Below are 11543 nucleotides of genomic sequence, written 5' to 3'. Positions count from 1 at the left end.
TTCTAATACAATGTGTAATATTCTAGTTCGGGTCAGTCTTCCCTTCAACTATGTAGGAAACCAAAATAACAAGTTTTTCAAACCAATGAGAACCACATAGGTTTATAGGATGAAATGAATATCTTTAGGATAAATACTCAATTCATTGTTAAATGTTTAAAATGTATTCTAGAAACCTGATACCTTGAAAACAACATTTCATGTTTGTACCGTAAAATCTGTCAAAAATTATTTTGTTAGATAAATGGAGGAATGATGAATTTCAAAAAGGGTCTACAAAATTATAGTCAAATAACATTATACCAAAAGCCTAAAAAAATCTATCACATGCTTGTAAGATCTATTAAATATTCAATCATCTCAGCACTTGTTAAAAACTTCTAATTTGAAATATTCAAGTAGGAATTCATTAGCTAAAATTACCTGCAAAAAAATGAAACAAATATAAGAATGAAGTACGGTTTCTACAAATATTTCAAATTGAAGTCAACATGCTATGGTATTGTAATTAATGAAACAGCATAATAATGTAGTATGTAATGTAATTGATCATAAAACACATAATGCAAACATTTCTAAGAAAAATACTTTGATCCAATGATCGTTTCTTGAGTACAACCAGTTACTACACATCAATAAGAGCAGACAATATTGTTCAAAGAGACATCTCTAACCTTTTGTGTTCAAAAAAACCTTTTTTGACACTATTATAGTAATTATCATATTCTAGAAACATATATATGAGAAGCCAATGTTTTCTTTTGTACAACCCTTTTTCTGCAAGCTAAGAAGAAGATATCCGAACCATACTATGTTGAATAAACCTCCAACATTATGTGTTTGAAGAAGTAAAAAAAAATTAATAAAACTGTGGTAAATTTAATAAAAGTATCATCATTGCATTATTTTTCACTAATTGTGACTAATATTTTAGAAATATACTCATATTCTTAAAGAATAATTTAGTCATGAGAAAGGGTGATACATCTAACTCTTTTTTCATTCAGGACTTTCATCAAACAGGTAGAATGCATGTATAGTTTAAGTGAATTTGTTGAATAACAGTAATTACTTTTTACATACCTTGTCAATTTTACAAAACACATTGCTTGAAAAGTGTTGAAATCAAAACATAAAAGTGTTCAAAGTCAAACCTTGACAAATTGTAAAAACCAAATATCTGATAAATGAAATCGAATCTTGAAAGTGCTCAAAATAGATCTAAAACAGCTAAACAAATGTGATTTGATGAAGAATTGTTGAAATTGAAGATCAAGGAAGAAAAACTAACCCTTTTTGTTGAAATGGGTGATCATGGTGCTAAAAATCGATTAGATTTTGATGGTGATATATGTGATTTGGTGAAGTATAATTTTGAAAATAACCTCTATCTGATGATCACCCCCAGATGTCGATGGATGAATATCAACCCCAATCAATCCGATTATCAACTACAGATGTAGAAGAGTGAAGAAGATGAACTCGAAAAACACAAAAATCATGAATTTAGAAGCTATGATGTAGATAGGATACTATCATTCTTCGATCAATCAATCTGAAAAATCAGAGGATGATATGGTTGAAATAAGTGAAGATTTAAGGAGATTGAAGATCGATTACATGAGAAGATTAAGGAATGTTGATCACATATGAGCGATAATCTTGGTAGAAGAATCGAAGTAGATGAAAATGTTCTTGAAGATGACGTGAAAACGATGCTAATTGTGTATCAGATATGGTAGTGATGTTATATTTAAATTAGTGACTAATTTGCCCCTAATTAACTAATCAGTTAGATTAATTAGTGTTAATTTGTTTCTTTTTTAAGACACAATATCAAATTTGATGAAAGACTAAGATTTGTTCCTCATGTTTCACAAAATATAGGCGGTCTCAAATGAACCTCTACCTCTCTCTCTCTCTCTCTCTCTCTCTCTCTCTCTCTCTCTCTATATATATATATATATATATATATATATATATATATATATATAGAGAGAGAGAGAGAGAGAGAGAAAGTTATAGAAATGGTCCTTATGGTTTGGGGTAATTTGCGCGTTTGGTCCCTCACTTATTTTTTAACTCGAAAAGTCCCTACTGTTTGTTTTTGTTACGCCATTGGTCCCTACTGTTTGTTTTTGTTACACCCTTGGTCGGTTGGTCCCTATCTTAACTAAAAATATTATTATTTAAATAGGGAAAAGTTATGGGGTAGGTAAGGTAAGGTGAGGGTGATGAGGTTGGTGGTGTGTTTATTTAAATAAATTAAAAAATCAATAGCAAAATAGTTTTTTTAGGTAAGACAGGGACCAAACGCGTAACAAAAACAAATAATAGGGACCTTCCGAGCTAAAAAAACAAGTTGGGACCAAACGCGTAAATTATCTTAAACCATAGGTACCATTCGTGTAATTTACTCATATATATATTATTTCGACAAAACTGTAAAATTGGTCCTTGTGGTTTGCAAAAAATTTTGGATGGAGTCCAAAAAGTTTTTAGGTTGCATGGAAGGTCCAAAATCAAGAATTTTCTTTGGTTTTGGTCCTTGAAAAATTAAAATGACTATTTTGCCCTTATTATTTATTTTTCACGTTTTCTTTATTTGTTTTAATTGTTTTATTATTAAAAAGAAAGCAAAAGAAAAGAAAAATAGGACGGGTCTACCCCCACCTGATCTCTCTCTCTCTCTCTCTCTCTCTCTCTCTCTCTCTCTCTCTCTCTCTCTCTCTCTCTCTCTCACACACACACACACACACATGACCTTTTTTATTCATATTGTCTTCTCCACCCTTCATCTTCAACCCATCTTGTTGTATCTTACACAAATCAAAGACACAACATCACAAATACTTCACTCCGTGAAGAATTTTCAATCTGTTCACCTTACGCTTCTTCCCTTCGTGTTTCTTCACCTCGAGTTTCTTCTCTAAGATCGACTAAGATCAAATCGGTGATTCCAGCTCTGATTTAGAGCCCAAGTCGTAACCCTGGCCCTTGCCCAAGTCCAATAGGATCAACACAGAAGAAATCGGTCGTTAATAGATGGTTATCGGTGTCCGAAGCAGCTTCCGATCGTAGGGTATCGGGGTTGTCTAGAATGGGTCCAGGTTCTCATTGAAGGTTAGTGTTAAAACTGTAAAATTGTAAAGTTTTTTTTGAGAGAGTCATGTTCTTATCACCGTTGACCCGGGCAGTTCACGCACCCCCCCATCATATCGTCTCCACCACCACGTCTTTTCGAATCCAAAGAAGAATACCACCATAGTTTGGGCTTAACTGCCATGGATATTTTAAATTTAGGGCTTATAAATTTAAGATTCAAACAGGGGAGGGTGGGTTTTGTTTTTTTGAGTTGCAACTGCTTTTCAATCGACCCAGATGAAGAAATTTGAAACTTCAGAAGAAATTATTTGATATAATGGTAGTGAATTTCAGTTCTTGTTTCAAATTAAACTAACCTAAATCGGACTATGAGATTGATCGGACAAAATGGAAGGAAGTGAACCAGAGTTGAGGAAGACGAACTGATGTGTGTGTGTGTGTGTGTGAGAGAGAGAGAGAGAGAGAGATATATCGTGTGGGGTGGACCTGGCTTTTATTTTTCTTTTCTTTTGCTTTTTTTTTAATTATAAAACAAATAAAGAAAATATGAAAAATAAATAATAAAGACAAAATAGTCCTTTCAAATTTTCAACCAAAGGAAATTCTTGATTTTGGATCTTTCATATTCAAACTGAAAACTTTTTGGACCTATCCAAAAATTTTTGCAAACATATGTACCAATTTTGCAGTTTTGTCTGTTATTTAACTATTTTGTATGAAAAAACCTCAAGCTGTTGCTCCGCGTTTCTTTCATTCACTTCTCACTTTCTCAGCCAGGACAGCAGGCAGCAGCGCATCACTTGGGCAATTCAGCTTCGCTCTCACCTTTCATCCCTTCGTTATCGATTGAACCTTCCCGTTCGTTCGGGAACGCCTGTTATTTTTTGGTATATTTCAGCTGGTAGAAATTCATATTGCCCGTGTCTCACATAATCCGAATTTCCTTTTTAGTCATAGATGGGTGTTATGTTTTCTTTTTAATTTAGTATTTTCTATTCATTGTCAAGTTCGAAATTGAAATACCCATATACTTAAATGGGTGATTATAAGTTTAATACTTGATCAATTTTCAGTATGCAGGCAAGGTGTTTGATAAAATGTCTCAAATGGTTCACGTTCATGAAATTGCTTTACACATTGTTCGTTAATTTTCAATCAACAGCGTGTAAATCTTATATTGATGCCAACAATAAACTGGTTGGAGATTTGGATTACATTTAAAGAACGTGCTCAAATTTTGATAAACTGCCTTTTCAAATCATGCATAAATTGTACAAAATCTATATTTAACATTGATGCCTAGTATTTTTAAATTCTACAGTTAACCATTTTGTGGCAAACTTACACAATGGCAAAGAGACTTCTTGGATCCCAGCTATTCGTGAGCAGTAATCTCTCCTTCTTTTCCATTTTCCAGACACTATTTTTCCCCTTTTCTCTTTGAGTAAATTAAAGATTATGTTATTGTTATGTAGGATTGTCATTTTACACTACACATAAGGACTTGAAGAGGTTGTTTTCACCTTTTGGTGCAATCACTGAAGGTATATGTTAATTTTTAGTTATTCTTTTTGGTAATTCAAAGTCATTTTTATATCAAGATTGTTTGAATTTTATTGAATCAATGTTGCAGCTAGACTTGTTGTGGATTCAAGAACTCAAAGGCCTAAAGGGTTTGGTTTTGTTTCATTTGAATCAGATGTTGATGCCCAAAATGCAATGAAAGCCATGAATGGGAAGGTAATTTGACTATTTTGATTCTATCTTTAAAGGATACCTATATTTTTTTTGGGTGTGTGAAAAAATTGAATGCTCAAAAAAAAATCTTGTTTGAATTGAAGTAATTCACAAGCCTAAAACCATCTTCTTGTTAATACCCTTGTGACGCTTCATCAGTATTTCTATCTTTCTTGTTTTAGATGGCCAATTTAGCTATACATTTTCTAAAATATCAATTGAAGAAACCTGTAAAATAGATTTAAAGTTGTGGTAATGCAATTGGGTTCTTGAACTAATTAGTTTTTCATACTTAATGTGCAGATTGTGAATGGTGGAATTATTTTTGTTGAGGTTGCCAAGACTCAAACGCCCCAAGATGATAATGACACTCTTAGATAATTATTATACAAAGGATTATCTGATGAGCATTGTTGTTCTATAATTAACAGTTGTATACCTGTTATAATCTGAATTTTAGTATATCTGAAAGATATGTATATTTATTCCATATTCTTAATAGTTTAAGGTATTCGGTTTTATATAGCCTCGTTTGATCAAAAGCATAACCCTTTCGAATTAAAATAAATGATGCTATAGTTATATGGGTAGATTTCTTGGGTAAAGATAAAACATGATTAAATTTGTTATGCAGGTTTTATAGATACAAAATAATAGTTGGTGAATCAGTTTAAAAATGTTATATGGGTTTTTTCAATACAAAATGATGAACCAATAAAATGGTCAAATTTTGTTCGTTTGGGTTTCGTCTGTACAATATGATTTGTTATTGGGAAGGATTATAAAATTTAAAATTTAAAAATAAATAAATAAACATTATATAGTTTTTGAACGAAATAATTCAAATCATAACAAAGCCCCTACATGTACCAATTAAATCATCCATACATTGCATACTAAAAGCATGACACTTGCATAAAATTAAATCTCCATATCAAATGACGTTTTTACCCCTCAAACTGTCAGCATAGAAGGCCAAGGGTAAAAGGAGTCTTCTGTTTCTTTTCCTTTAAAATCCGTGCAAATGTGAGCGGATACACTTTGTGCTTATTTCTTTCTTCCTTAACATGTAAAACTAAACATTACACAGCAACTTCACCTGAAGAAATGGTGAAATTTTCGTTTGATATTCGAGCACAAAAATATTTTGTATTGAATATTCAATTAAATTTAGGTAACAAAGATTCATGGAAGTAAGAAAGCAGTTACTTTTGCTTGACGTTGAGACTGATATTAGTTCATATTAAATAAATCCAAAGAATAATCACTCTTTCCAAACATCTACAACACCAAGTAATAATAAAATGCAATTGCTAAATTGCTATAATATCACATTAACAACACTCAATAATTAATAAGTTAACATACAACTCAAAAAAAAACCAAAATAAAGAGGACATGTTGAGTGGAAATTTGCTCCATAATACTAGTTTGCACATATGCAACACCTATAACAAAGAACACTACAACAATTCAATATATAAATAGAAGACACTCCAACTGTAACAACAAAATAAACATCATAAATGACGTCAAATAAAGGAAAACGTAACAAATATCTAAAAAGTGCATTTAATGATTCGCGAAACTGGGCAGAAGAGTCTGGACATCTGTTTATTTGATTCAGCTCATTTAAGTTATTGAAGTTACACATTAATGTAAGAAATAGTAGAATAACAGAAATAAACAAACAAAGTTGAGAATAGAAACAAGTGGTTTCTTCCATTGATAAACAGAGAGGTGGTAACATACGATCGATAGTCTAAACAAACGGAATGGTTAGAATACTAAACTCCATATGTAATTTAACGACAAATACACACACAGATGAACAACAACCAAACTACCATAGCCTATTCAGCTTTCTTTGGAGTTTTAGCTGCTTTCTTTGGTGACTTTGCAGCCTTCGATGGTGATTTAGGCTCTGTTGTAGCAGACTTCTTGGGCAATAGAACAGCGTGGATGTTTGGAAGAACACCACCATGAGCAATAGTCACTCCACCCAAAAGTTTTCCAAGTTCATCATCGTTCCTGATGGCCAAAAGAACATGTCTTGGGATGATTCTGGTCTTCTTGTTGTCCCTCGCGGCGTTTCCTGCCAACTCCAACACCTACAATCGAACAAAGAGCATGATTAGATATGGAATGTATAATCGAAAAGTATTGAACAGGATATCTCGATTCAGCGCCGTATTTGGAATATAATGTTATAGAACTAGGTCTAATTCTTCAAATCAATCAAAATACTAACTCTTGTTTTGATTTCCATTTCGTATAATACAAACTTTCTGAAAATACATATACACCCCCAAATTGCAAGTTTATACATTGAAACCCTAAAATCATTTTTGTTTCCTTGAAGTGATCGAATCTATAATTAACTACATGAATGAATTGATAAAGATAATAAAGAAGCAAACTTACTTCAGCGGCAAGGTATTCAAGAACAGCGGCGAGGTAGACCGGAGCACCGGTTCCAACACGTTTAGCATAGCGTCCGACCTTAAGGTAACGCCCAATTCTACCAACGGGAAACTGGAGACCAGCTTTGACGGATCGAGTAACAGACTTCTTCCTTGGGCCACCGCCCTTCCTTCCTCCGGCACCCTTCTTAGCTTTTCCGGTGGTTTCCATTTCTCTTTTTGGCTTAGAAGACAAGTGATTTATGGGTATGAAAACAAGTGATTGATGATAACATTCGCCACCGATGAGTTGTTTATATAGCGAGGATTATTTGGGGAGGATCAGGACCGTGAACTGGGCTTGTTTTTGGCCGCTGGATTGGTATTTAATCTAACGGTCTTCGTTTATTCATCACCGATCCGTGTGAAGTGGATCCACCAATTAAAATGCTCCGATGAATTTTGAATTTGGGTTACTTTTTGAGATTATTTTCGGTTTCCCGCCTTGCATGTTTTCTTTTCATGGTTTTTAAAGAAAAATTTTGAATCCTCGTGCTGTTAGGAACCGTCCTTGGGCCAAGTTTAAATTTGATTCATTTCGTTGATATGAATCCGCAAACACATTCATTTCATTAATACTTACAAATATTGAACATATAGATAAAACAATATTGTTTAAAACATTAAAAACATTTATAAGATTCTATTTTATATTGTTTATTCTTTTGGTCTATTTTATATTGTTTGTGCTTTTGGTCCGTAATTATAAATAATTGTTATAAGGTTTATTTTATATTGTTTATGCTTTTGGTCTGTATCGGCACATGACATCTCGAAATTTTGTTTTTTTAATGAAAATACATTTCTTTAAATAAATGTTTTGATAAATTCTTATCACATTTTGTTTTAGGAACAAATTTTGCAGCAATTTTCTTTAAATGATTACTCTTATTTTAAAACAAAGCATAAACAAATTGGTCTTTTGTAGCCGTGAAAATGAGGGTGTCACAGTTGGTATCAGAGCATTAGTTTAAGCGAGCTAAGAATTTGTAGGATTTATAGACTTAAACTTAGAATACTAAGCGATGATTGTGAGATGAGTGTCTACCGTATTTTAAGACACGAGCACTATTATATTTTAGGAAAGATACCTAAAATGTTTTTATGTGTTAAATGCTATATGTTTGCCATATATGAAATTGTTTGTCCGGATCTATGGTCTGTTGGCGACCAGATCTGGAAACCTTATGTGTTTAGGATTCTAAGCGTACGACTACGATATTAGAACTAGTGTTAAATGTTTCAAAGTGATAAGGATGATTTGAATATTTACCGTGAATGAGTATCTAAAATCACCTTATTCGGTGTATAGATCAAAAAATGGCAAGAATCAGGAGTGGAGCTAGAAATGTGAACGAAAACAGGAATCAACCACTTGTGGTTGAGCAAGTAGTTGTGGTAGCAGCAATACCTGAGCCAATAACAATGGTTGGGGTACAAGCGATGATTCAAATGATGTTGGATTGTCAGATGGATGAAACTAAACGTATGTTTCAGCAGAATCGTGAAGAACTTTCAATACAAGTTGAATAGCCCGAAGTGAATGGAGGGCAGTCAGAAAGATGACTTCGTATGAGGAAGTTATGATTTTTCGAAGTTTCGACTTTGCGGTATGCAACCCAAAGTTCGAATATGAGATCGAGTGGTTTCTAGTCGAAACAATCTAAACGATAATCGAAGATCTCGTCGATAGTAGTCCAACGGGAAAAAGAAAGACGAAAACGAACGTTAGATGAAGGAGTTGTGAATTTCTAACGGAGTTTTCCTGTCCCGGCCTACTAAAAATAATATAATAAAATTTAAATTCAAAATTAGCCGATGGAGTCTAAACGAGAGTTATAGAGCATAATCTCACCTTCGCGTGGATATAAAGAACGTCAAAAACAGAGCTCGTATGTGAAAGATATGAATTTCTAAAGTTCGAGGCACGCACACCGAGGAGGGAACGCCCCGCGTTCGGAGCCCAGAGCATGTCCCATCGCATGTCAAGTCTGAAGTTCGTAAGCCATGATGCACGGCGGAACGCGCTGCGTTCGGAGGCCACCCTCACCCTATAAATAGAATGTGAGACGAGCTGAATTTGTTTGCTAATTTCTTTCCTTTCACCCCTAAACTTTCTTTTACTTGGCAAGTTATACCCCCGAAGCCCCGATATCATCCCAAAGCTCCAAATATCCCGAAAAAAATAGTTTTCGAGCCGAAACTTTGTCCGCGAGAAGCCCGGTTTTGGAGAAAACATCTCGGTTTCATCGGAAACGATTGTTTTAAGAAACGAGCTAATGTCCGATAATCATCTTATCAAGTGAGTGTGTAGTTACTTTCTTTTAACACACACACACACACACACACACATATATATATATATATATATATATATATATATAAAGTATTTGCTATGAAATACGTGTAGAGGGTCTTATATCATATCGAAGCAGGGGTGTCTTGGCCGCCTAAAGGCCTCACTAAAGGTACCTACAGTACAAGATAGTTTCATAGGGAATGCCACATAGGGCATAGATAGGAAAAAAAAACAATTCCTTTTTAACATGAAATGAAGTAAGGCATCTACTACTGGCGGCGGTCATTTTTTTTTCTTGTGATCTCTCAGTTCAGCTAGCTGCCGCTCCATATCAAGCACGTGCCTTTCATACACCCTCCGGCGTACTCGGAGTTTTATGACATCGGTTCGTGTTTCAGCCAGTGCTTGCAGCAAGGTTTCATAGTCTTCCTCAGACTTTTCACGAGTGTGCTCAAGGCGATTGATACGGATTGTATGTATTCTTGCATTTGCATCAACCTCTGCGATACTATGGAGAGTTGTTCTGCCCTGAATCTCGTCTCGGGCAACTCTACGGACCAGGATTGGAAAAATTCTATCTGTTGGGGTTCCTTCGTTTATGTTGTAGAAGCTTCGAACGACATAGGTTGATCTTGCTCTTCGCTCCAGATTTCCAAGCACTCTACCCAAGGAGGCATCGGGCCTTGAAAAGCCGGTCGAGGATTGGGATTGGGAACACGGGTCATCAAGGATAGGTTCACCATTTCAGGTTCGGAGTCGGAACCGTCAGCAAGGCCTTCAGCTTGGTGACCATCCACAGGGATTGGGTGATCATTCACTGGCTCCTCTCCGAGCCATTCAGTATTGTTGGGGTTAGGGTAGTACGGGTCGTCGTGGGGATGAAATCCAGCCATGATATCTTCGCGAGAAATGGGGATATAAGAAATAACTAAGTAGATGTACTAATTAGATAATTATAAGATGATCTTTATCAGGTACTTCAATACATTGTTTAGTACATACTAGTCATATGTATTTGGGACAGGATAAACCTTCGAATAAGCGATCCTAACTCTAAATCCCCAATCCAACAAGAACAGGAAGTAAAGCAAAGATCCACAGATTCTAAGTCTATGACGTCCTGGATACATATAATTTTAATGAATCAACTAAGCAATTATTGACCTATTGATAAAAATCTATTTAGTTCTCAGATAAGTAATTATAATAACACCAAATACCCCTATGGTATTTCATTGTGGCAGTGTTGGTAAGTTTTTAGACTTATTGCCATATCACAACCATTCTTGGGCATGTGCTAATCACTCCTCGGACGGGCATAGTTGATCAGGCTATGCCAATCCCAAGACTGACCATACATCCCCGAGCTTACCTGTGATATCCAACAATCATTACTTTTGTTTTGTTCTAGAACGACGTGACCATAGTATGTATGCATGCGTGTATACTTTTAATAAGAAATTACTTATTTCTAAAAGTATAGTTGTTTTGAAAACATAAAATCAGAGACTCTAGTCCCAATGCATTTATAGTTTGTATATCTTATGTGGTTCGATATACTGAGTTCACTATAAACAATGCTCTGATACCAATCTGTCACACCCCCAAACCAAGGATGGCGGAAACGTCCGGGGGTGGAGGACTTCATGTAGGGTATCACAACAACGAGTATAACAGTGCTCAAAGTAAATACAACCATCATAAATATAATTGAAAAAGTTACACCAAAGTATATGTTTACATGATTCGAATCAATTACATTATGAATCAAAATGAACTGTTTGACGATTTATCGTCCCATCCTCAAAACGTTGTTGATTTCCTGTTTTCACTGAACTCCTGAGAATACAAGTAGTTTTGAAAAGTGTCAACACAAAGGTTGGTGAGTTCATAAGTTTTTGTATATAGTTCTGAAAAAGCTCGTCATGTAATTGTATAGT

At 34.6% G+C, this 11543-nt stretch overlaps 2 protein-coding genes across 2 annotated transcripts; one reads left to right on the top strand and one right to left on the bottom strand.

Moving 5' to 3' along the window:
* The first annotated feature begins 3809 nt into the window (after window positions 1-3809).
* LOC111909448 (uncharacterized) lies at window positions 3810-5365 on the top strand. Its single transcript, XM_023905275.3, has 5 exons — window positions 3810-3992; window positions 4427-4493; window positions 4581-4649; window positions 4739-4845; window positions 5146-5365. The coding sequence occupies exons 2-5, from the start codon at window positions 4454-4456 to the stop codon at window positions 5221-5223; spliced, it is 294 nt and encodes a 97-aa protein (XP_023761043.1). The 5' UTR covers window positions 3810-3992; window positions 4427-4453; the 3' UTR covers window positions 5224-5365.
* Window positions 5366-6538: 1173 nt separating this feature from the next.
* LOC111909447 (histone H2A) lies at window positions 6539-7530 on the bottom strand. Its single transcript, XM_023905274.3, has 2 exons — window positions 7267-7530; window positions 6539-6953 (listed from the first exon to the last, which is right to left on the bottom strand). Exons 1-2 carry the CDS (start codon window positions 7474-7476, stop codon window positions 6696-6698), a joined length of 468 nt encoding a protein of 155 aa, XP_023761042.1. The 5' UTR covers window positions 7477-7530; the 3' UTR covers window positions 6539-6695.
* Window positions 7531-11543: the final 4013 nt, after the last annotated feature.

The sequence above is a fragment of the Lactuca sativa genome, chromosome 8 (assembly GCF_002870075.4).
Source record: "Lactuca sativa cultivar Salinas chromosome 8, Lsat_Salinas_v11, whole genome shotgun sequence".
NCBI classification, from domain to species: domain Eukaryota; kingdom Viridiplantae; phylum Streptophyta; class Magnoliopsida; order Asterales; family Asteraceae; genus Lactuca; species Lactuca sativa.
This window is presented reverse-complemented; position numbering and strand designations above follow the sequence as displayed.

Excerpts from the sequence above, each read along its gene's own strand:
- LOC111909448 (XM_023905275.3), top strand. The coding sequence starts at position 4,454 with ATGGCAAAGAGACTTCTTGGATCCCAGCTATTCGTGAGCA. Across the intron at positions 4,494-4,580 it reads ATCCCAGCTATTCGTGAGCA|GATTGTCATTTTACACTACA; the intron begins GTAATCTCTCCT and ends ATTGTTATGTAG. Across the intron at positions 4,650-4,738 it reads TTTTGGTGCAATCACTGAAG|CTAGACTTGTTGTGGATTCA; the intron begins GTATATGTTAAT and ends TCAATGTTGCAG.
- LOC111909447 (XM_023905274.3), bottom strand. The coding sequence starts at position 7,476 with ATGGAAACCACCGGAAAAGCTAAGAAGGGTGCCGGAGGAAGGAAGGGC. Across the intron at positions 6,954-7,266 it reads TTGAATACCTTGCCGCTGAA|GTGTTGGAGTTGGCAGGAAA; the intron begins GTAAGTTTGCTT and ends GTTCGATTGTAG.